General features: G+C 38.9%; 1 protein-coding gene and 1 pseudogene across 7 annotated transcripts; one reads left to right on the forward strand and one right to left on the reverse strand.

Moving 5' to 3' along the window:
• Positions 1 to 1,274: 1,274 nt before the first annotated feature.
• On the reverse strand, positions 1,275 to 20,502 carry CUNH5orf63 (chromosome unknown C5orf63 homolog). Of its 7 annotated transcripts, none has more exons than XM_027869200.1 (7): positions 20,451 to 20,502; positions 12,897 to 13,019; positions 12,107 to 12,186; positions 9,597 to 9,838; positions 7,161 to 7,281; positions 2,152 to 2,208; positions 1,275 to 1,642 (listed from the first exon to the last, which is right to left on the reverse strand). In XM_027869200.1, the coding sequence occupies exons 4-7, from the start codon at positions 9,605 to 9,607 to the stop codon at positions 1,472 to 1,474; spliced, it is 360 nt and encodes a 119-aa protein (XP_027725001.1). In that variant the 5' UTR covers positions 9,608 to 9,838; positions 12,107 to 12,186; positions 12,897 to 13,019; positions 20,451 to 20,502; the 3' UTR covers positions 1,275 to 1,471. The 7 variants fall into 7 exon arrangements, with proteins under 7 accessions (XP_027725001.1, XP_027725005.1, XP_027725003.1 ...); XM_027869204.1 differs by having other exon boundaries at positions 9,593 to 9,838; XM_027869202.1 differs by lacking the exon at positions 20,451 to 20,502 and adding an exon at positions 20,367 to 20,402.
• Positions 20,503 to 24,602: 4,100 nt separating this feature from the next.
• On the forward strand, positions 24,603 to 25,085 carry LOC114048265 (annotated as a pseudogene).
• The last annotated feature ends 1,094 nt before the right edge of the window (positions 25,086 to 26,179 follow it).

The following is a 26,179-nucleotide window of genomic DNA, read 5'->3' on the forward strand; positions in this document are numbered from 1 at the left end:
AGGGTCACACAGCTAGCTAGTAAGTGTCTGAGTTTGGATTTGAACTCAGGTCCTCCCAACTCCAGGGCCGGTGCTGTATCCACTGTGCCACCTAGCTGCCCCATTTTCATTTCTTATATACATCTTTCACCCCCTTCTCTCCCCTGACACTGCCGCCACCCTGGTTCAGGCCCCAATTGCCTCATCCCTGGGCTACTGCAATACTCTGCTGAGTGCTCTCCCCTAAAGTCCTCCACTCAGCTGTCAAACTGATTTCCCTAAAACATAGGACAGATCATTTCACTCCCTACTCAGTATTATCTCCAGTGGCTCCCTCTCAGGATCAAATATGAAATTCTGTTTAGCTTTTAAAACCCCTTATAACTTGGACCCTTATTACCTTTCCAGTCTCAACACTCCCCCTATGTACTCTTCAATCCAGTGACATTGGCCTCCTTGCTGTCACACTCATAGGACACTCTTATCTCCTGACTATGAATTTTCACTGGCTATCTCCCATGCTTGGTATTCTCTCTCTCTTTATATCTGTCTCTTGGCTTCCCTGACTTCCTTCAGGTCCCAATAAAATTCTACCTTCTGTGAAAAGTCTTTCCCAATCTCCCTTAATTCTAGTGCCTTCCCACTGAGACTATCTCCAATTTATTCTGTTTACAAATTATTTATTCATAGTCGTTTATCTGTTGCTTCTTCCATTAGATGTTTTTTTGGCCTTTCTTTGTATCCCTAGTGCTTTAGTACAGTGCCTGGCACATAAGTGATTCTTAACAAATATCTGTAGACATCAGTTTTTTTGCTTTGTTTTGTATCCCAAATCTGTTATTCTTTTGCTGGACTGGAGAAACTTGCCATCATTTATTAATTTTTTTCTAAGAGGCTAATTATTTCTGCTTTGAAAACTATGAATTCTGACTTTTTCCCCTTCCTAAATTTGTTTTTCTTATGGATTTCACTTCTTTTTCGAATCCTTCTGGAACTTCTTATTGTTTTATTGCCTTTTGGGATTTCACAGGGTTCTATGCTTCTTTTGGCATTGGTTCGTTTTCCTTTGTCTTGTACTCTCTTTTAGGGTTTCGTACTCATCCTTCCTTCTAGTTTTAGGATCCTTTCTGGTTATTCATCTGCATGCCATCTAAACTTTAAATGTTTTTAATATATTGTTTTTATATGAACTATATTTTCTACTATATCCCTTCCCCACCCAATCCCAGACAGCCATCCCTTATTAAAAAAAAAAAAGTATAAAGAAAAAAATAATTCCACAAAACTAAAAAACATATCAAAAAAGTCTGTAATTATATGTAGTTTTACACATCCATGGTCCTCCATTTCTACAAAGCTGTGGGAGGAGTGGTCTTATCTCTTCTTTGAGGCCAAACTTGGTCATTTCACTCTTAGAAGGTAGTCCCGGTCACATTCTTGAGGAATTTTACATTTACATAATATGGGAAAACCACTTTGGTATGAGTCTACTTCAGTTATTTTGCTGTTCAAGTTTCTTCAGCTGTTTTTCAAGCTTTGATAAATTTACTTTATGCATCATCAAGAACTGACCATTCAAATGAAAGACGGGTATGTCAAACTTGTATCTATCATACCAAGCTGAATTCTCTGGAAGAGTGATGTCCACCTCTTGCAAAATAAACTGGAAGAAATAAAAATGGAAAATTACAAAGAATGACCTTTATGGCTTACTGCATGATAGCCAGCTACTACCAACTGGCATACATCTGATGCTGAGTGGTTTCTTTGGTTAACAGGGTTAACAGGGCTCATAGTTTCCTGTCAGAACAAAATATGCCCTGAATAGATCATCTCCTGAAAACCAGTTCAGAAGTGTTTCTGAATATAAATTCAAGAAATGTGAAGATCTGAAACATAAAGATATCAAGGCGAATAAGGATAAAGATTTTTAAAAATCACTAACGTTGCCCCCCTACCAGTTCATTTTAGCTTACTTTTAATAGCGAGAGTCATAGGACAAGAAAATTAGTACTCTTAAATTTAATGAATTTTAAGAAAATCAGCATCAAAATATGTAAAAAAATAACAAAGGAAATTAGGGGGGAATTATTTAATGTCCTTTTTCAAAGAAAGAAATTCATATAAGGTATACATTAAAAGCATATTGTATTTTATGTATACATATATTACCCTGTTTTTTAATGGCTTGAGGACTTCTTTTGCTTCATCACAAAGAGGACATGGATCCTGAAACAGAAGAGAAAAATAAAGCTATTATACAAAAAATCCAGTCCTCTTCTCACTGTGCCATGGTGCCTTCTATCATCATTCCTTCTACTCTACGTTCAGCTATCAGACTTACACATGTCCCCCCTTTCATTTCTGTGATTGTCTGCCTAATGAAATTTTCAAGAGATCAGTTTTTTCTATTTTTCAATCTTTTGATTTTTTTTCTCAATATTTTTTGATCTCTCATGGAATCATCAATATGTTTGGTTCACTCTAATTTTTCAAGAACTCTGTTACTAGCATATAAGGATCTACAGTATCTTTTCTAGTAAGCTGTTAATTCTGCCAAGTCTTTGCTTTAGTGCTCTCATTTTTTCCCCCAATTCTTTTCTCTACAGCTCTCATTTCTTTACAATATGATTTCTGAAAGATTACTTCATTTCTTCCAGGAATTTTAGTTTATTCTGGAACAAGGTCAGAGAGATACAGATACAGGTTTGCTCCTTTCTGCTCTCTTCATAATATATATCCTCATGCCCTGTCTGCACTGCATCTGCCACTGATCTTTGCCCTGGTACACTGCCCCAGCCTCTAGCCTTGTCCTGTCCTGCAGGCTCTACACAGCTCTGCCTGGCTCAACCTCCTCCCTGAAAATGATGCACTTTGGTTTCTCCTTGGATTTGCTGATTCCTACTCATTCTACTGAACTTCCTTAATCTATGCTGGAATAATTGTGAGAGAAAACTGGGCTGTATTGCTTTCTCACCTTTGCTCGTCTCTCCCTTCTCCTTCCTTAAAAAAACAAAGTAAAAACAGATAAAGCTTACCTAAACTGTAGCATAAAATACATAATAATTTCTAAGAAGAACCTAAACCCTTCAAAGACCTCATGAAAATAACTGGCATGATTTCTAAGAATGAATGTCATTCATATTCAATTTGTTTTAAAGATTGATTAATTTATAGCAGTCTAGTGAAAAGCCTTATATGGCATTTTGTCGAAAGCAGAGGTTATTTTCTACACACAGCATTACTTATTTTTAGACATTACATATATTCCAGATTATTTTATTTCATTTTTAAAAATTAAAAGCATTTATTTTTTCTATTCTATCACCTGACTTCACCTAACCCTACTGTAAGAGAAAAAAGAAAAACAAAACTGATCCAGCAATACCACTACTAAGGCTATAGTACAAAGAGATGAAATAAAGAGGGAAAGGGCCTGTATGTACAAAAAGGTTTATAGCAGCTATTTTTATGGTGACAAAGAACTGGAAACTGAGGAGGTACTTATAAACTGGGGAATGGCTGAACAAATTATGGTATATGAATGTTTTGGGCTGCCATTGTGGCATAATAAATGACGAAAGGCAGAGTTTCAGAGAAATGAGTGAAGACTTGTATGAACTGATACTGTTAGGGGTTGGCCTGACACCTCTAGTTCTCCTTCCCAGGTTAAAGAAAACTCAGTTACAGGAATAGAGGTGGGGAAAAGGTACTGGTGGGGTCAATAATCCCATAACAGGCAACTGGTGACACAGTGCCTGGAGTCAGGAAGACCTGAGTTCAAATCCATTCTCAGATACTTAGTATCTATGTAACCTTGGGCAAGTGACTTAACCTGTTTGCGCAGTTTCCTCAATTGTAAAATGGGATAATAATAGTACCTACCTTGCAGGCTTGTGGTGAGGATCAAATGAGATATTTGTAAAAGCATTTAGCACACAGAAGGTACCATATAAATGCTTATTCCCTTATTCCCTTCCCCCACTATAACACTGATGCTGGGCGTAAGCTTCCTGTCTATATCACTAATGAGGTCAGGGAAGCTATAGAGATAGGCACGATGACTTTGTTCAGCTCTCTATAACCCACAGTAAGCTGCCAAGTGCCACCTGCCTTCCTCACAGGTAACACAGGGTTGCTCTAAGGGGAAGTGGTATAACAAAATCTCCAGTTTCTTTTATCTCCGTAACTAGAGAAGAAACATCTTTCACCTCCCTGGAGACCCAACATTGTTTGGTGTCAATCACATAGGATAGTTCAGGAGACTAAGGATTTCCATTTGGCTCTACCTATGGTAACCTGCATAGTTGCTGAAATGACCCATATAGATAATGACTCCCAAGAGCCCATGATACCCCTTCCCTCCATGATTTCCCCTTAATGATCCAAATGGGGCAGGAGCTTTATTAGATGCCTCAGTCTTAGATAGTGATGAAGTACCCTACAACACTAATGATGAATTTCCCTATACAGTTTTATTAACACTCTCATATGCTGGCCATCAATTGCTTTCTTATCAATCCCATGTTTCAGGAATCACAACTCAAAGCTCGCTCTTGGAGAGGCTATCATAGCTGCTATCATCTTTCTCTGTCACCTAATAGGGGAGTGCTTATTTGTAATGACAACAGTATTTGTTCAGGCCACAAGAGTCCCAACCTATGGAAATTTCACTAGCTCTTCAGTCTAGACCTATCTCGTTGTGTGGAAGAGGAGACCCAGAATTAAAGTCTGAAGTTGTTCTGGTAGGACTCTGCCTAAAAGGTAGGATCTAATTGTCCCTGGAACAGTCTGATAATAGGTTATGGCAGGTTGTGTGTATGTTGGGGTAGGGACAGATCAATTCTATCAAACCCATTTCCTTTAGAAACTTTACCACATCCCTTGCAGATCCCCATTGGGTAGCTGGCTGAAACAGGAACAAAGGAACAAAAGGTCTTCTCAATCTGGAGAATTTAGCTGACTTAGCTGACTTTTTAAGTTCCCAGAGAGCTCCCCAAGCTTACGGAAACTCAGCTGTGGAGAGAAACCCACCATTAAACCCAACAGTATATACCCTCAGAAGCCACTGTTCTGGGTGAACTTATGATGTAACCTGACCAGTTCCTTGGTGGTAAAAGGCTGCCCTGACCCCTGCTCCCTCAGTGAAGAAAATCCTGAGAGCAATAATAAGATAGTACAGGCTTTTTTTTAAGAGCCACCAGTATGAGTTCCTAAGTATCTTCCTGGCTCTGATCTCAGTGGGATGCAGTAGAACCTCTGGGTCAGAAATCATACAGGTTTCCCATTCTCATTAGAATAGATTCCTTTACTTGCACTGGAACCAGCTCCATCAGCTGCCTCTCAGGCTTCACTGCACAGTGCTTAAAACCTGAAAGCTCTGTCTCCAATTGCTGAATGCACTTTTTTTCTTTTTAAGGGTTATCAAATTTATTTTATGTTTTGTTTTAATTTTTGGATATTTCAGCTGAAAATTAGGTTGTAACTGAGTGTAGAAGAGACATATACATTGGGACCAACTGAAAGTTAAAATGTCAGTTTCTTTTGGGTCTCATTACAACCATAATCTCTCTCTTGTGACTTTGATTTCACAAAAAAAACCCCAAACAAACAAACAAACAAAACACACCATAAGCTTTTGAAAAATGACAACAGTCACTTTTGTTGTTGTTTTTTTTTAAATTAAATAACGTAACACTAAATGGATTTTTCCCAATTATGGTAAATCTTTTCTATTTAAAACCAAGAACCAGAATTACATGTAATGGTGATAAAACAGAGGTCTTTTCAATTAATTTAGTGATAAAACAAGGATGTCTATTATCACCACAATTATTTGACAGGGCTAGAAATACTAGCTATGACAATATAACAAGAAAAAGTAACTGAAGAATTAACATAGGCTCATAACTAAGAACTAGTATAAGCATAGTAAAAATTTTGTGTTTTGCCAGATGATAAGACAGTCTACCTCGACAATCCTACAAAGCCCAATAAAAAAGGAATTTGAAATAACAACTTTAGCAAAATGAAGCATACTAAATCAACTCACATGAATCAATAGTCTTTTACCTACAAATCCCAGCTGGAAGAAATAAAAAGAGAAATTCCACTCAAAATCACACTTGCCAAATTCCTTAAAAGGAACTATACGAATACAACCACAAAACACTTTTTGCAGAAATAAAGATAGATCTAGATAATCTGAGAAATATTAATTCCTCATGCTTGGGCTGTCAATAAAATAATACTACCTAATCATAAATATAGTTTATATAATATAATATATGTATATAATGTATATTAAGAACAATTGGTAAAAATAGCCCTACAAACTCCATTTGTTGTTCAGTTACGCCCAACTCTTTGTGACCCCATTTGAGGTTTTCTTGGCAAAGATACTGGAGTGGTTTGCCCCTCCTTCTCCAGCTCATTAATATATAACATAACATACTAATAATTAATAATATACTATAACTTATATAATAAATTAAATAAATGATAAATAAACATGATAATACTACCTAAATTAATTTATTAATTCATTCCTATGACAAGCAATCAAACTGTCACTTTGACAGGCACAGGACTGAAAAAATCAAAATATTACTTTGATAGGATCTAGAAAAAATAATCACAAAATTCATGTGAAGGGAAAAAAAAGTCAAGATTCTCAAAAGAAATAATTGGAATACAAAGTGAGAAGATGACAAGAGCCTAGAAGTACCATATATCAAATTATACTATAAAACAGTGATCATCAAAACTATTTGATACTGCGTAAAGCAGAAAAGTTGGTCAGTGGAACAGATTAGGCAAATGATATACAAAAGCAAAGGTATTTACCTAGTAGCCTAGCGTTCAATATACTCAAAGACTACAACTAATGAACTCATTATTTGACAAAAACTGCTGAGAAAACTAGAAAGCAATCTGCCACAAATTAGATTTGGATAAAAATCTCATGAATTTACTTTTTCAGAATTGAGGGACATGAGATATATGAGCAAGAAAATATTGCTCCTAATATACTGACTGGCAAATTAAGATACAAAAACTTCAGAATGGGGAAAATTTACTCTACTCTGCTCCTTCTTTATGCTCTAATTTTTCATTCTAGAATGTGTCCATATTTTCTCTATTAGTATCTCTACCAAAATGCTAATTGATTAGTTGTTTACCTTTGTGAACAGGGTCAGTACTGGAAGGGTTTTCTTGGAGGCATAACTTTTTCTGAACAATAATCCAAAGGAATGTTGGACTCTCTGTACTCTGTTGCACCATAACCAAATCATCTTGACTCTGTTAAAATAAAAACAAAACAGTAAAGCTATGTTTTCCATGTATTGCTCTTTATAATTATGAACTGTGAGGTACCACAAACTTATCAGGATCACAAGAAGTAAATAAACTTGCTTCTCAGATGCTGGTGGTGTCACAATGGCCCATTGAAAAATCTATAAGATGCTTTACATGTTTATGGTGTCCCAAAAAAAAGTGGAATGGGAAAAAGATGATTCACTTATAATGATGAAATGAACAGAAACAGGAAAACAATTTATACTATAATAGCAACATTCATGATCAGTTTTGAAATTCTTAAGTCTTACTTGTTTTACATAATGGTACTTTAACGACAATCTGTTTTGAGTAGGTTTTTTGCGCTTGATTCTCCTTAATTAGCTCCCCAAGCACAATAATTTAACCCTCTCCACAGTGAAAGGCAAAAAAAAAAAAAAATCTCTCCTAAGCCTTTATTGTTTGGGTGCTAAAAGCAATATTATTCACTAGAGTTCCCTGCCATGGGAGCTAGCCTAGCTTTTCCTAAGAACCTGTCCCACGAAGATTAGTCTATACACAAATGATAACCTAACATAAATGTATTAGGAAGTTTCTACTAGAAATATGCAGCAAGAACCATAGTATTAACCATAGCATTTTTAAAGCACTAGGTTTTTGAAGATCCTTTAATCCTGACATTTTCCATGTCATTCTGTTTATTCTAAGTATCAAGCATCCAGGCTCTGTCCCTATAAAAATAAAGAAATCATTTCTTAAAATGAATATATGATGTTAACTTAAGATAGTACTCACTTATGATTCACTTCCAAAATGAATGATTTCTCCAGGGATGCATATTTCTTGGGGGGCACCCTCCTCCCCAGCAGTGAGAGGCGGGGGAGAAGGGGAATTTGATTCAATCAATCATTTACTCTCTCTCACTCAAAGTAACTAACAAGATTCCCTGGCTCTGATATCTTTGTCAGGTGAGAACACTAATATTGAGTCAATTAATCAAAGGTATTACATTAGGCAAAAACCTCATTAATCAATCTGGAAGGAGGGAAACCTGTAAAATGAAATTAAACGACATTACATAGGAAGTGCATTGGACTTGGTTGAGAAAAGAAACCCAGCATTCCACCCACTGACACCCAGTGTCAAGCCAGCCCTTTGATGGAAGCAGCTTCATCCAAGCCCCTAAGAAGGAATTCCTTGAGGCTAGGGATGGGGGTGGGCATCCTTTCCCTCCCTTGACCAGAGGATAATCTTACAAATTTGAAAAGTTGGAAGCTTCTGAACTTCCTACGGATGTATTAGCAATGTCCTCATAACACCACTGCCTAACAGCATTGTCTGTATTAGGAACAGAAGACAAACTGGACACAATAAGGAAGGTCAATTTCAGAATTTTACAGGGATCCTGGCACAAAGCTGTATTATGCCTAAGAAAATCTTTGTGAGGACCCCACAAAGAGGGAAAAAAGACTACATCGAGGAGTTGTGTTATTCTTTTGTCATATGTGCTTTCTAAGCTTGAACCCAATTTCCCTTGGATTCAGTATGGATTTGTGGAAGAGTATGGAGTTTGGATAGCTAGTTGGTACAGCAGATAGAGTGCAGGTCCTGGAGTCAGGAAGACCTGAATTCAAATCTGGCTTCAGACACTTCCAAGTCACTTAACCGTGCTTGCTTCAGTTTCCTTATCTGTAAAATGAGCTGGAGAAGGAAATGGCAAACCACTCCAGTATCTTTGCCAAGAAAACCCCAAATGGGGTAACAAAGAGTTGGTCGTAACTGAACAACAACAACAAATGGAGTTTGTAGGGATTTTTTTTTACCAATTGTTCTTAATATACATCTTAGTAAATACCTTTAACTAAAAGCTGATTAACCTTGACTGGCTAATTGACATCAATGAAAAATAATGGGTTAAGAATGCTGATGAAGACTTGTGAATAATAACATTAGACAGATGTCCCCAGCATCTCAGGATTACCCCAAGACCACTAAGGGGAAAATAGTCAATTGATCTCTGGGAATCCAACCTGCTAGTATGAACAGGAGAATAGTCTCAGAGCCTAGACTACACTTAACTTAGTTTTACTTTATAAAATATTGCCAGAGAAACAGTATTCATCATTTAGCCAAAGGTTTATTTCCAAAGGCGTTGTACGTATTTTGAACTTCCATTCTACACTAAAAATGATGCATTTCTACTTCCTATGTTAAGTTCCTATATTGACAATGCAAAAGATGTCACAAATTCAACCAATGGTCCTGAACTTAGATTACTCAGAGAGCGTCAGAGTAAGTAGCAAACACTACTTACTCACTTCAGTCTCATCTCTTACTTCAATGGGGCACCTCAAGTAGCCAGATCACACTATAGTTGATATCTGAGTCCATTCTTACGTCTCTGTAGGGCGGAGATGTTACCTCAGTGTTCAGTGGGGAAGCCCACATGATGGATTTGTAGGCTGCAGCCACAGCACCTCCCTCCCAAATGCATCCCTTCTCTTGCAATCTTGCTGTGAGTTAGAATATCAGAGGTGAGTACTAGTTAATTAGATACGAACTATATGAAAAAGAAAAAAGAAGGAAAAAATAGAAAGAGGTTCATTAGATCATAGATTTAGAGTTAGAAGGGACAACAGAGGCCACTGAGTCTAATCCTCTCATAAAATGCTAAAAAGCTAAGGAAATTGAAGTCTGGGGAGGCTATATGATTAGCCCAAAGTTATATAGATAGTAAATCTCAAAAACAGAATTTGAATCCAGCAAAATCTCATGCTATGTATATGTATATATACATATATATATGTATATATACACACATTTACCTTTTTTGGGAATAAATCACATTACTTTAAATTACTCAACAGCTTATGGAATAATATATCTTACAGTATCTGAACTATACCCAGGGGTGTGCTGGAGCCAGCTCTAACCAACTTTGAGAGATCGTTAAATTTTCAATGTGAGCACTCACACTTCGGAAATCAACAATCGCTACAAATCATGAAATGATTTATTCCTTTATTGATTTCTAGACTTTAAAAAGTGTTAATACCCGCCTCAGACACATAACACTTACTAGCTGTGTGACTTTGGGCAAGTCACTTAACCTTAATTGTCTCACCAAAAAAAAAAGTGTTAATAATGCAGATTAAACTTAAGAACAGGCGATACAGTTTTTTTGAGGAGCCTAGTTTTAAAACATCGACGAGCCCACCCCAAATTGCTCTACAAACTTTGCATGAGCTCAGCAGAAATGCAATAGAAGGTTCAGTGAACAAAGTCAATCACCAAATCACATTCTGGTGATAATAATAATAATAATAATAATAGTTATTACTATCAATGATAATAACTGGCATTTATATAGTTCTTTAAGGTTTTCAAAGTGCTTTACATGTCTTATTTCATTTGAGCTTCACATCATCTTTGACAGAACCCATTCCTGCTTAAATGGTGATGAAAAACAGTAATGGAAAATGACTGAGTGGATTTTGTAGAACACACTGGAGTTCTCTAGCCAATAAATGGCTTAGAGATAAAAGTCTAGTAAAATGTTCTTTTAGGTCAGATACTGAAAAAGAATAGCGAAGAATTCTGAACTAGCCACTCTTCCGTAGGCAGAATTTTAGCAGATGCTTGCTTAGGTTCATTTTGACTTTATTCAGTCTAGATTGCTAGGATTTGCAGTCATGTAGAAATGTCAGCAGAACTAACCCACGGCACAGCAGCTGTAGGGAAAAGAAATTAATTTTATCATTTGCATAGGAAATGGGATATAGTTCCAGATTGTGGGGGCCTTGAAGGTTAGGCAGAAGAACTTGGACTTTATCAAAAGTCACTGGATGCCACCAAAGGTTTTTGGACAGGATTGTGACATGAATGAATCATTGGTCTTAAGAGTAATCTGGACTTATACAGAATGGATTTCATGGGGACAGGGGAAGGCGACCAATTAGGAAATTGTTTCAATGATCAAAGTGTCCAGGTTAGAGTGGCAGCAGTAAAATAATCTTTAACCTCTACTAATAAACCAAATGGAAGAAGATGTAGCTAACATATCTGAAAATGACCCATCAGATGAATGCCAGGTGCAGTGGAAAAAGCACTGGAATTCGAGTCAAAGAATCTGAGTTTGAATCCAACTCTGTGACCTACTATTTATGTAACCTTGGGCAATTCACTTTAACTCTCTGGGTTTCAGTTTCCTCAAATGTAAAATGAGGGGCTGGATACCAGATTTTGATCTATGATTCACCCTGTTGCCTAAAAGTAAATTAAAGAACATGTTAGTGGACAGTAGGCCAAGAGATAAAAATAATTATATTACAATTACATATGACAAACATAACTTAAAAATTAAATTAAAAATAATTCTGTGGTTTATTCTCATCTATCTTTAATGTAAGATAATTAAAGTTTAAAGTCTCTAACAATGAAAGTAACAGGACTGAATTTTTTAAAAAATCTAAATGTTTCTAAAAACTTGCATAAGAATAAATGAATTAGTGTAGAAGGAGATTAAGGAAAACATCATGTTTAATTTGAATTAGAAATTCATACTTCACTTTTTATATTCTCCATTTAAATGTGGTTGATCCAGCTGTGAGGTATGAGAAGTGATGGTATGAGAAGAAACAGCATTTTGAAGCCATATGTTTATTCAGAGTACTCAGGCTTCATTAAGTAATGAGGCAGGCACCAAATGTCTGGTTTGTAATAAATGAAGGTAGAAAGTAAAACTCATCTTCCTACCTATTGTTTTTCCCTACAATGCTTATATTATTTTTTGTTTCTAAGAGGGGGGAAAGCATTATTAATAACTTACCTAGGACAGATGATCTGTGGATGTCAAAATACAGTGAAACTCAAATCAAAATGGGGGCCACTATACCATACATGAGGATCCTGTGGGCAACATACTGAATTAGAAAACCACATATCAACATTATCTAAGTTTTATTATATTTTTATTTATTTTGTTGACTATTTTCCAGTTAACTACATCTTAATCTGTTTCAGGCAGCACCAGGGAGCCTTGAAGGCTGCAATGAGACTATCACTGACACCTCTAGCCTAGATGACTTCTAAGGACCCTTTCAGCTCTAAGTCTATGATGATTTGATTCATGCTACACAAGGATCAATTAAAAGAACCAGAAATGTTCAGCCTGCAGAAAAGGTTGGGGTGGCTGGGAGATAGGGGAGAGATGGACATGATGACTCTTTAGGGCAAGGCAAAATCCACATTTAAAGTGAAAGTGAAATGGGTTTATTGGTCTTAACTCAATTGCTCCATCCTTACTACAGATCTTCTGGAAAACTATTTAGGTTGGATTTTGGAAGATGGTCTAGATAGAAGAACGGCAGAAGAGGTATAAGAATGCAGGGCACTCAGCCTCACCTCTCCTTTCTATGTTTTGTTTTGCTTTTCCTTTGGCAGGGTTATTTTTTGTTTCTTTGACAGGGTTATACCAATTTAAAAACTTAATTTTAGTAAGTGGATTTTGGAATCCTGCCAACCTTCTTGTATCCTGATTGATAATAGGCACTTATTTGGCAGGCTGGCACATATGAAATGGAAAGGAAGAGCAGTGTGTCCCCTGGATCGTCACTCACATGTGTTCGGAATCTTTAAGTCTCAACTGGGGCACTTTCCAGAGCATTGCTTCTGAGGTGACTACTCAGCGACGCAGTTGGTGCCCACGGCAGTTACAGGCAAGTTTCATTAACAGCAGACGTCTGAGAAGAAGAATAACACATTTCCTATATACTCCCCCTGCAACCCAAAAGACTAAAAGACTAATTTTTGTTCTAATGCTTGTTAATATTAATGGCAATGGCACAAGGTGAGTAAAATGAAATGGGGTAGTCAGGTGGCAGAGTAGAGAGAGTGCTGGGCTTGGCAGTAGGGAAGAATTAAATGATTACCTGAGACACTTACTGGTTGTGTAATCCTGAACAAGCCATTTAACCTCTTCATCTGTAAAATGGGGATAATAGCACCTACTTCATAGGTTTATTATGAGGATCAAATAAGCTGCTTGTAAAAGCACCTTGCAAAACTTTAAATGTTATATAAATGCTAGTTGTTGTTACTACAATTACCTCCCCTCCTCCGGTACACTATCCCCCAAAATCCATTAGAATATTGATTTTGCAGCTCGATCAAAGCCAGAGCAGGCTATTCCCATTTCAGATCACACAACAATGCTCAGTACAATTATGGTGTAATGGCCGCAAAACTGTTCTTGAATGCAACAAGAACTGTAACTATATGGGTGGATTCTGTCACATGGTGGAACAGAGTTTAAAAAGCACTTAAATTCCTTCAACCCACAAAAAACAAATTTTTGAATGAAAACTGGATCTGGCTCTGGGGAAAGAAACCAAGCAGACAGAGAATGATAGTGATTTCACATTATCCTCCATATCCTGAACAATTCATTCCATTTGAAGAAGCTTAGGCTACTAATGCTACCATGGAAAACAGGCAATTCCATTAAAATATCTTAACTGTACAGTACAAATTTATTTAGTAAATTACCTGTATGCTCCTACATCTTCAAAGCAGCTTTTTGCAATTGCTAAACCACTCATATGAGCTGTATTTTACCATGTTCGTGCTCATTCCAACTCATACCGGTAAAAAAAAAAAATTAGAAATTGTACAGGCATCTCACTAGATAGGGATGGAGAGATCTGAATAATGTAGCCTTGACTTTAAGTCATACTCTCTTCTTTGACTTTACTGTCACTAACTGTTAGTATATGAATATAAGCAAATGGACTTGGGGCTTTGTATTCTAAACCCAGATGTGCCAAAGACTTGTAATGCAAAAACATCCTAGCCACTAGGGAATCATAGACTCAGGGCTGGAAGAGACAGCCATTGTGCATCTGGGCCATTCTGCTGCTAGTCAAAAGGCCCACACTTTAAACTCTGCCAGTCATCTAAGAACCTGTGCAGGGATGTGCCTGAGGCAGCTCACCAAGGCCAACTGTTAAATTTTCAGTGTGAGTATTTACACCTCCAAAAGTGGCAAAATGCTACAAATTCGGCTTGATTTAGTGAATATTCATAAGTCTTAAAGTGATGAAGAAAAAGCTAAAAATGCAGATTAAATTTAAAAGTGGATCTTGAGTAAATTGTTTCCCCCCAGAGAGCCAGTTATTAAACATTTATCACCATTGAATCTATCTTTTCAAAATATCTAGAGGAAATTCTACAGTCTACCTTTGTACTCTACTCAACGTGCAACAACCCTCATTGACATATTAGAGTTTCAAGGCATCTTAGAAATCACTAAATCTGATTTCTGGGCCACATGACTAACAAGACAGGATATTAGCCATTTTCTATGATTCACACAACTCCTCAAGCCTCTCCAAAACAGAAAGTACGCACCAAAGATAAAGCAACTTCATCTATCCCCATGGACAACAGGAACCCAAAAGAATGGAACAACTCCATGAATTAACATCTGATTTTCATTCACTCAGCACCCCTTCCCCAACTGCAGACCATGGCCCTGGCAGCAAAGTTGCACTAGTTACCCTGACAAACAACAGCCCTCACACTCTGACATCCATTATCTGTCAAAACAGTTTATTGAGGAAATACTCTTAGCACTGCAGAAATATTCTGTGTTGCAAAAAAAACTCCGCAGGACAGCAGAAATTATATCCTAACAAACATACATTAATAAAATAGAAAAAGAGAATTAATGAACTGAATATACATTTTTAAAAATTAGCAAGGCAAAAAAACATAGAAAGCCGACAAAGAAACAAACCTAATAAACTCAAAAGAGGAGACATTAAAAATTAGAGGAGGAAGATGTATGGAAAACAAAAAACCCACAGAAATATAAAACTAAAAGCTTTAAAAAAAAACTATAGAATTGACAAACCTTTAGCTAATCTGGTTAAAGAAGGCAGAAAATTAAATCAATAAAATAGCAAATGAGCAGGGTGAAATCACAACAAAAACAGAACAAAAATAAGCAAACCTATTATGCACATTTATATGATCACAAAATGGAGAATATAAAAGAAACAGAATACCGTCAAAAACAATACTTAGCGTCAAAAACAAAACTAACCCCATTTCAGAAGAGGAAATAGAATTAACTAGAAAGGAACTATCAAAGAAAAAAACTCTTGATCCTGATGGATTAACACGAAAAGTGCATTAATCTCAAATATTTCCCTAATATATCAATCAGGTTGGAACAAATTCACATTTTCAAAACAATCATTACAACAAAACTGATTATATGTTCAACAAACTGCTGTATCCCTGAACAACCATAAGGACTCTACTTCATAACAAACAGGATTCTAGTTAAAGAACATTCTATAACCTCTTCAGTAGAGCTCAATCACACACTGTCTTGTATTGGAGTTCTGTGTTCATATTTTATGTTAGCTATTAGTTCCCCAAGGGTACTTAAGTCGTTTATCTCTTTCAAATGGTAAAAGAAACAGAGAAATAAAGCTGGGGGCAGTGCTAGTAGTATTTTTCCTCAAAAGGCTCTCATTTTATCTCATTCCTGTGGCAGCATCCATTTGTTTTGTATTGGCCTATGGAGATAATGTTATCTTCATTTATACAGCAATACGCATATATTGAATCCTAGTTCCAGATATGGGAAATCTTACTCAGATCTTCCAGAATTTTCTAGCCTACTTACTAGAATAAATGGTGGTGGCACCATTAATTCATTCAACAAGCATTTATATACCAAACTTTCAAGGCTAGTGTCTATCAATCTTCAGGACATTCCCCTTTACTCAATGAATTCAATGCCAGGTTCACAGTCTTTTATCTCCTCCTCAACTCCTGTTCTTCAATATACTTAAACATACACATTGAAGGGGGAACTTCAATATACACATTGATACACCCTCAAGTACCCTAACCTCATACTCAAATGTAATGACACTCCGTCATATACCCTCACTGCTGTCTCACCCCTCCTCCCCCCATATCAAATCTGTTGCCAAGGTCTATTGATTTTATCTTCAGACCATCTCTCATAAACTAAACCTTCTCTCCTCTGACAGTGCCACCATCTTGGTGCAGGCCCTTAACAAACTCATATCTGCACTTTATAAGACTGGAATAGCTCAGTGTTGGTCCCCCTGCCGCAAGTCTCTCTTCTCAGCTGTCAGAGTGGTCTTCCTAAATACAGGCCTGACCACATCACCCTCCCTACTCAAAAATTCTAGTGACTTCTCATCAGCTCTAGGATAAAATATAAAATACTCTGTTTGGCATTGAAAGCCCTTTATAACTGGCCTCACCCCTCATGTTTCTAGTTTTCTTATACCTTACATCACCCCCCTCCCCCAACCCCTCTCTCTACTCTCTGATCCTGTGACACCAGCCTCTGTCTGTTTCATGAACAAGATGCTCCATCTCCTGACTCCAGGCATTTTCCTGCCATTCCTGGAATGCTCTCCCTCCTCATGCCTGCCTCCTGCCTTATCTAGATCCCTTCAAGTCCTTGCTGAAATTCTACTTTCTAGAGGAAGCCTTTATGGATTCCCCTTTAATTGTAGTGCCCTCCCTTTGTTGATTATTTCAAATTTATCCTATATATAACTAGTTTGTATACAGTTGTTTGCATGTTGCCTCTCCTGTTAGATTGGGAAGGCCTTGACAGTAGGGGCTGTCTTTTACCTTTCTTTGTATCTCCAGAGCTGGCCCAGTGCCTGGCACATAATAGGTACTTGATAAATGTTTGACTGACTGACTTTTACATCAATGAAAACTCTATCCTTAGTAAATTATTTTTTAAAAATTATTATTATTATTTTTTTTGGCTAGGCAATGGGGTTAAGTTTACAATTTACATTTAGGAAGCTGAGGTTCAGAATATGAATATCAAGACAATTGTGGAGCCAACAGCTAAAGGGGATTGATTTTCAATTAAGTGCTTTATCTCTCAGGTCACATTTATACTTTTTCAGATCAAGTTTTCCACATTATTAAACAAGGATGATAATTCTAAACTAGTTCCACTTGTTTGTAGAGAGGGGAAAATATAACATCTCATGAAAATAAAGTAGTAAAAAAAAGATTTTAAAATATGGGTCTCAGATACAAAAAGCTCTATTTATAACCTGGGCTGGTTCATCCCTTTCTTAGGTGGTCTCATACCTCCCCTGCTGCAGTGCCTTGCCATACTGGTGTCTGAGCAGAGAAATCAGAGAGGCTTTAGCCCTGTTGGAGCTCAGAATCCACAAGCTTTAATGGAGATCATGCACCCCACAAAACTCAGCCTATATGGTAGCAGGGATTGCGGGAATGCACCACCACAGAAAGTACATTTCTTATTATTTTTACTGTTATTAGTTAGTCTGGCATAATAGAAAAAATACTGGCATTGGAATTATCAGAACTAGGCTAAAATCCCAGCTCAATTATTTGCTACCTTTTCTTATGAGCCTCTGCTCCTTTAACCTATGAAAGATTTTGTCCTGCTAAACCCTAGTCTTGTATCACTTCTACTATTCACAGCCTTTGCTACTGCTGAGCAAAACTGGAGAAAAATCATAAAACTTTGCTGACTGGGTCTACTACAGGTTTATGTTAGATAACTTCCACTGGGCCCTCACTGTGTAAAGGCAATCCTTTTATACTTCTCTAACTGATTCACTATTCCATTCATACAATAGCTTTTTTTTTCTTTTTTTGTGAGGCAATTGGGGTTAAGTGACTTGCCCAGAGTTACACAGCTAGCCAAGTGTTATGTGTCTGAGGTCGGATTTGAACACAGGTCCTCCTGACTCCAGGGCCGGTGCTCTATCCACTGTGCAACCTAGCTGCCCCCATACAATAGCTTTTACAAACCTTTCCATACCTCATCAAACCTCTCCCTCCTCCCACCCTTTCAACCTTGCCTCATATTTCACTGAAAAATCTAAACTATTCACAGAGGGCTCCTTCTTCTCCCCCAAATCTCATCTCGTATCACTCAGATGCCTTCTGCCACTATCTCCTCCTTCACTTTTTCACATGAAGAGAAGTCCTTGACAACACAAATCCAGGTGATTCCACTTCTCCAGCTGATGCTCCCTCTACCATATCTCTCATTTATCAACAATCTTCCCCTTGTCTAAGAGAAATTGGTTGCTTCCTTACTGCCTACAAACATGACTGTGTCTCCCCAGTTTTCAAAGAGCTCTCCCTGGATCTGTGTCCATCCCCACTAGCTATCATCCTATATCCTTCTTGTCTTTGTAGATAAACTGCTTGAGAAGGCCATCTACAGTAAGGGCCTCTACATCCTTCTGTCTCACTCTTTAAACTGATGCAGAGTGAAGAGAGCAGACCTGAGAAAATTTATAAAATAACATAAACATAATATAAAAACATAAAGGAAAAAACTTTGAAAGACTCGAGAACTGAAAAAATGAAATGGCAAACCATGATTCCAGAGGACCAAAGATGCTATCTACCTTCTGACAAAATGTGATGGACTTAAAATGTAGGAGATATGTTTTTGGACATGGTCAATGGGGGAATTTGTTTTGCTTGACTATACTTATTTTTATAAAGGTTTCCTCTTATTTTAATAGATCAATGGGGGGGTAATGATAAATGTTTGTATGTATGGGTTGACATTTATCATTTTTTAAATAAGGCTGAATATTTGTGGAACTGGTGAGGCTCTAGGTTTTTCTTCATGCTGTTTGGCATGGGGTGGGAAATTTGAGGGTATGAAATAGGCAGCTCAGTCAAGACGAATACATTGCAAGGAGCATCCAGCTAGCTGCCTTGCTATGCTTACGTTGCTAAGCCTGTCCAGTGTATCCTTTGCTTCCTCAAAGCAAGCATTTGAAATAATTTTGCTACCAGTTCCTTAAATTTATAAGTGAATTTGTTTGGTGTAGTCAACAAACTGACAGAAAGGTGTTTTTTTGTTCGTTTGTTTTCCAGCAATCTGCCAAGTTTGATCATGTATTACCATTTTGTAGAAATTTAATTAAACCTAGAAAGGTACATTACTGAATCAATGATGGAAGTAGGAAGCTAGAGGATGAATAAGAGAACTATGATTTCTATTATGATTTATAAGGAGGTTTTTCCACTTTGTTCACTTTTTATACCATTTCTGTATCTAAATATCTCTATATACATATACAGGCAGCTAGATGGTGCAGTGGATAGAGTGCTGGGTCTGAAGTCCGGACGGTTCATCTTCTTGAGTTCAACTTTGGCCTTAGACACTGGGGCAAGTCACTTAACCCTGTTTACTTCAGTTCCTCCTCTGGAAAAAGAGCTGGAGAAGGAAATGGTAAACCACTTCAGTTTCTTTGCCAAGAAAATCCCAAGAAAGATATAGGATGATAGCCAGTGGGGATGGACAGATCAAGTTTGATTTTTTTTTGAGGACTGGGAGACCATGGGCATGTTTGTAGGCAGTAGAGAATTTCTCCTAGACAGGGAAAGATTGATGATGAAAGACAGAGATAGTAGAAAAGGGCATCAGCTGGAGAAGACGGAATGGAAAGGAATCACTTGTGCATTTAGCCTATCCTAATTCCCTGAGTATCTGGTGGAAACCTTTTTTAGTACAAGGGTAACATATACGTGTGTGTGTGTGTGTGTGTGTGTGCTTATACGCATACGTTAAGTACATACATAAATAATGTCTCCGTTCCAAAATGATTAATTAAGTTATGGCTCTCACTTTAATTAAGTTCCCCCACAGTGATAATTCATAATGGAAATTAGCAGAGAGGGCAGTGGGAAGACTGGAGAATGGGCTTTGCTTTCCAGCCCCATCCCTTCTCACCTCCGTCTCCTCCTCTTAGCCCGAGGATCCACAGCCTTAAGGCGGCGCAGAAGAGACCCCGGTTCTGCAGCGAGGGAAGCGGGATTCCCGGGGGGCGTCTCGGCTGGGGTGGCAGGGAAAAAGCGGGGGGAGGGGAGGAGTACGTACTGCGTGGTTTCGGAAGCTGCAGTCTGGCCTCCCTTCTGGTCATCGACGGAGGAAGGACCAGGGAAGGTTAAAAAAGAGGACGAGAACTCAAAGATCGGGGGAAATGAGCACGAGCCAGTCCTGGAGCACTCACACGATTGGAGCTGTGCAAGGGAGCCAAGGCCAGGCGGGGCTGCGGCCATCTTTGCACCCGCACCTCCCAAGCTAAAGCACTCACCTTTGCCTTCTGGTTTCAAAGTCGCCCCTTGGTTTTGCTTCCTTGTTCCCAGGGCAGCTTGCGGACTCTCTGGTTGCTGCCCCTAGTGGTCACACATAGGAAATGAAGTATTGTTGGACCCAAGTCTCCTGGAGGGGACAAAAAACAAAAAACGTCAGCCTTTGAGGTTTGAGAGATATAAAGGCCTTGAGACATTATCTTTTCTGTTCATTTTACAGATGAGGAAACTGAGGCCCAGAGAGATGAAGTGGCTTGGCCAGGGCCATGCAAATAAATAAATGGCAGAGCTGGCATTTGAATCTAGGTTCTCTAGTGTTATTTCCACTACAGGCTGCCTTCCCTTCGTTGTTCTCCCTGGGATTTCAGTTCTCCCCATTATTTACCTGTCATTGCTTGAACTGGCAAAGCCTCTCACATCTCCTTGCAATTATTTCTCTTCTCCTTATTGCCCATGGTTTAGATTTCAGATTTTTCACTTAAGATGGAAAAACCTAAGACCAAACCAAAATTATAACACTGAATAATAAATGGTGATAACCTTTCTGTTTTGAGTATTTATTAGTTTTTGCCCTGTTTGAGATTATGCTGGCTTGGAATAAGGGCAGACACTAAGCAAACAAGGTATAGGAGAGAGAGCACAGGTCTTTGAGGCAGAAGACCTGGATTGAGTACCACTTGATACAGTTATTTTGAGGATCAAATGAGATAATTATATAAAGCTCTTTATAATGTATCAAGCTGTTTGCTAACCTTAAAGTGCTAAATGCTAACTACTGTTATTGTTGCTTTATATTATTACTGTCTGGAATACCCTGATCTATAATACAGAATACAGAACATGCATCCAGTAGTCATTTTATTTTTTTTTTTAATTTTTTTTCCAGTAGTCATTTTAAAGCCACAGGCATGCACAGGCACACAACACATGAGGCAGCCCAGTCTAGTGGATGGAGAGCAGCCTGGGAGCCAAGAAGACCCATCTGTGCTGAAGTTCCACCTCGTAAGTAAGGTGAATTTTAGTGTGTGTAAGGAGGATTTTGTTATTCCTTTTTAGATAATAGTTCCAGGATCACATCAGATTGCACGCCATCTTGGGGAGGGAGGTGAAGAGGGAGGGGGAGAAAAATTTAAAACTCAAAAGTTTATGGAAATGATTGTTGATAATTCAAAATAAATTAATTTAAAAAAATAATTCCAGGATCCTAGGTAATATTTCCCACGAATTATGGTTGAAAACTTCTACCACACAGGGGTGACATAACGAATGCGTGCACTGTGCTAGGTCATGGCAATATTGCTAAAGTTAACCTGTGAGCTTAATGTTGGCAATTTGCCTTCTTTGTGTGCTGCCCTATAAAGCAGGTGGGCACTGGTCAGTAAGTGGGGAACCCATTTTGTGATTTGGGTAATGCATAGAGGAATGCATGTACCTTTCTTGATCGGCTCCCATCAAGGCTTAGGGGGAATCTCTGTTTGCCTCAGTCAGCCCCCATTGAGGTTTAGGGGGACGATAGGAGCCGTAGCTCCTACCATTATTGCCCGCTCCTTGGAGAAGAGTGATTAGGGAGTGCTGTAGGAATTGGTGCTCCCATTATCAGCAACCCTCTTTTGAGAAGACTAGACTAGAATAAAGTAAGCTTATTTAACCCCTCCGAAGCTGTCTTCCTGTTTGACCAGATCAAAAGTGAACCTGTGCAAGAACACGTTAGTATTAGGAGCCTCCTGTGTTCTCCTGCACAACCAATGGTATTACTTGTGTGTTTACCTGTGAAACACGCCTCTAACACACTCTAGACAACTCTAAGCCATAAGTTGTAGAGAAGATACTGACCAGCAGTGGTATAAAGAATTTCTTCATCTGGGAGTTCTCTATGCTAGTGAAATCACAGGTCCCATCCATGTTCTTATATATGTGACTTAATATAAGTCTAAATAGTTGCCATGTGTTTGTTGTGGCAACTCTTCTGCATGGCTTGCTTTATGCACTTCAAGGCATGTCCTGTGATTTCTAGCTTCTGTTCTTTGTTCACACGGTTACTCTGTTGCCTGGAATATCTTCCTGCTCCCTTTTATCGTAACATCACAATTCTAGAACTGGAAGGGACTGAGAGGTTATGTAGTCTAAACTTCTTACCTACCTATGAGTAAACTGAGGCCCCAAAAAGTTAAGTGACTCACTCCGGGTCACATGGGTAATAAGTACCCATCCTTAAAAGCCTGACTCAAATGTCAAATCTTTCAAGAAGCCTATCCTAATTCCCAGAGTATCTGGCTGAAACCTTTTTAGTGCAACAAGGATAAGAATTTTGTGCATTTAAACTTTATATCCATCTCCCCATTTTACCTAGGGCCTAACACAGTGCTCTGTGTGTAGCAAGCATTAATAACTTTAATTTGACTAGATGATCTCTAATGTTCCTTCCAGTTTTAATATTCTGTGATTCTGATCTAAATATGTTACATTCTAGCTCACTGTGGTCGCTCAATCAATATTCATCAATTAAAAAAACTCAGGCATGAATCCCCAATAAAACAGAAAAGTTATACTTAGAGTCCATAACTTTGCTACAGAGCCCCAGTGGTAGCTAGAGCAGAGGCCATACCTCTGGTGGTATACAGATACAACAGGCCCCAAACTGACATTTTCTCTGGATATGAACTATGTCCCACAGAAGAACAATCTTGGGAGATCGGGTTGGACAGGAGAGTGTGCCTGGGACACTAGAAGGCCCCTGAGCCAGCCAAAATGATGATACTGACAGACAGCCTAAGGCAGGGGTGGGAAGAGGAGGGTAGCTGCAAAGTCAAGGGATACCTTAATAGAGGCAAAGCCAGATATTACCTGACAGGAATATATTCAAACTTTACCTGTGATGTTTGAGGGGAGAAGATGAGAAGACCCCTATGCTAATTTTGTTTTTAATACTGTTCAGTGCAAAGCAGATCAGCCTATTGAGTTCCTCCCCCAGGTCAAGCAACAGGTACAGAGACTGATATAGATAAGGCACTGTGGATCCTAAGAATGCTGGAAAAATTTCACTAGAGAGATTGTACCCTTGTATATCTGATGTCATCAGATCTATGCAGACAATATAATTAATTATATAAATAATTATATAAATTAATAAGCACTGACTTTTGAACTGAAAAGAAGGAAAGTTGTGTGTGTGTGTGTGTGTGTGTGTGTGTGTGTGCAGTGCTTGTAAAGTTCGTATAATAGTCTTGTTCTATACTACATTTGGGCAGCTAAATGGTGCAGTGAATAGAGTGTGGAGCCTGGAATCAGGAAGACTCTTCCTGAGTTCAAATCAGATACTTACTAGTTCTATGTAACCCTGGGCAAGTCACTTAACCCTGTTTGCCAGTTTCTTTATCTGTAAAGTGGGCTGGAGAAGGGAAATGTCAAACCACTCCAGTATCTTTGCCAAGAAAACCTCAAATGGGGTCATGAAAAGAGTTGAAAATGACGATGACAACAACAACATACTGTGTTTACTGCACCATAAGGAAAAAAAATCCTCCCTCCACATTTTAATTTAGTGCAAAAAATCAGATTTCCCTCAGTGTTTTGTTGTCTGTTATACCTGCTGAAACTGTTGTACCTCTTGTACCCCAAGCATGTGAAGACTCCCCCGGTAGAATGGACGATGAGAACAATTTGTTTCAACGGCCATGAAGGCTACCAAAGCTTAGAGTACTTAGAGCTTGGTCAGATGTCGAAGATGCCAAGGTCGTCCACTGCACTTTTGTCTTACCATTGAACTTTGATAACTCTGGAAAAGAGAGTGAGGCTGATGACTTTGTGAAATCCAATTCAAGATATCACCCTGTGATGACATTGGTCCTCTTGGAAAACAAAAGACAAACAACACCTGCTGAAACTACAGTGATTGACTATTGCAGTAGCATTTCAGTTCCCTTTTTTTTAAATTGGAAGTGTTCAAGGCAGTAGTTGCAGGACCACGAGTTGGGAGGGAGAGAAGGGGAAGGACTAAGAGACCAGAGCAGTGAAAGTCCTGGGAGCTTGGAGATGAGGCCTCCATCAGCCACTGGAGAACAAAGGCGGAGCCCTGGAGGTCACCCCTTGCACCTGGATTCAGTCATCCTCAAACCCCTCTTGGGGATCCATTCCCCCCCTTGGTCCCAGGAACCATGGGTAGCCTGAGGCACCACTTCCAGAGGTTTCTGGAGCAGAAAAACATTGTCACCAATGTCCTGGGGAAGCTGAAGGAGATCTCCAGTATCAAAAAGTACTACCTGGCTACATGTTCCATTGCCTTTCTGGCCCTCTATCTCATATTTGGCTATGGTGCCTCCCTACTCTGCAGTCTCATCAGATTCATCTACCCAGCATATGCTGCCATCAAGGCCATTGAAAGCCCCAACAAAAATGACTATACCATCTGGCTAACCTACCGGGTGGTATATAGCATATTTGGCCTGGCTGAGTTTTTCTCTAATATCTTCCTTTTCTGGTTCCCCTTCTACTATGCAGGGAAGTGTGCCTTCTTGCTATGGTACACACTTCCAGTGGCCTGTAATGGCTCCCAGATTCTGTATCATCGCCTGATCTGCCCCATCTTCCTGAAACACCAGGCTTCCATGGACTGCCTGGTAACTGACTTGAGTGGATGATCCCTGGACGCAACAGCCAGTTTAACCTGGGAAGCAACCAAAGCAGGCATGACTTACTTCCAGAAGAATAAATGACTGGACACCCTCCTCCCAACCCCCTCAGCATCAGGGACCATGGTCCCCAATCCTGGACCATGTCTAGGAGCTGGCCCCTCCCAGTTGGTCTGCAACCAACTCCATGCTCTTGGGCTTTAGGGCATTAGAGAAGTCTCATCAGGCTGGAAGATGGGGTGGGCATGGGGGGGGACCTCTGCCCATTTAGGTTCCACCAGCACCCACTAAAGGCCTTGCTCGTGCTTAAATTGTTCTAACTTAACCATCTGCCTCTGGCCTTCTCCACTGACCACTGGTCTCCCCACAGGACTCTTGATGTGTCCTGGCTATTCCAGCTGCCCATATATTTTTTTTAAAAATTTTTTGTCCATGTATTTAAAAAAAGGAAGTACTACACAGAAAATGCTCAAGAATTGTTTTTTAAATGTTGTCAAAAATAATAAAAACACTTTATTTTTTTTAATCTATGAAGACACAGAAACCTTTGCAAACAATAGCTGTGGTGAGACTGCTACTCCAGAGCTTCAAGGGTCAATATAATTCACAAGGCTCAACATCAGCACGCTCCAAACCTTCTAGAGTGGGGGCCACAGGATCAAAGCAGGATAACAGCCCCACTCATGCTGAACTGCAGGCATAGAGCCTGAGACAATCAGGCAAGAGGCGCAGGACTACACAATTTATTCTCCTTGAGGAGACAGAGGACTAACGGAATGGGGAGGGCCCACAAGCCCAACATAAGAACACCTCTATCAGGTAATCATCAGAGTGATGGATTCATTTTTCGTTATAATTGTGGATTAGATGGTCACACTTATGTTGGATGTACTGGCAAAGGGAATGCTGCCTTTGTCATGAAGAAGTTAAAATCTTCTGATCCAGCTTTGGGAAACTGAAGCAGGGCCAGAGGAAGAGGACATCCAGGACCCCAAGGACAGTAACATTGACTTTATCATGAATTCCTTATGGGTGTATTCCACCTGGACTCATGTAGGCCCTCATGTAGAGGTGATGGTAAGAATTAAAGATGTGGACTACAG

Source organism: Vombatus ursinus, unplaced genomic scaffold (genome assembly GCF_900497805.2).
Source record: "Vombatus ursinus unplaced genomic scaffold, bare-nosed wombat genome assembly UNPS02014792.1, whole genome shotgun sequence".
NCBI classification, from domain to species: Eukaryota; Metazoa; Chordata; class Mammalia; order Diprotodontia; family Vombatidae; genus Vombatus; species Vombatus ursinus.

What these genes read in the sequence shown, in the direction of transcription:
- CUNH5orf63 (XM_027869199.1), bottom strand. Translation starts at nt 20,415, where the DNA reads ATGGCCGCAGCCCCGCCTGGCCTTGGCTCCCTTGCACAGCTCCAATCG. An exon ending in TACTGACCCTGTTCACAAAG is followed by an intron (nt 2,209 to 7,160) that starts GTAAACAACTAA and finishes CTTCTGTTTCAG; the next exon opens with GATCCATGTCCTCTTTGTGA. An exon ending in TCAAGCCATTAAAAAACAGG is followed by an intron (nt 1,643 to 2,151) that starts GTAATATATGTA and finishes TATTTCTTCCAG; the next exon opens with TTTATTTTGCAAGAGGTGGA.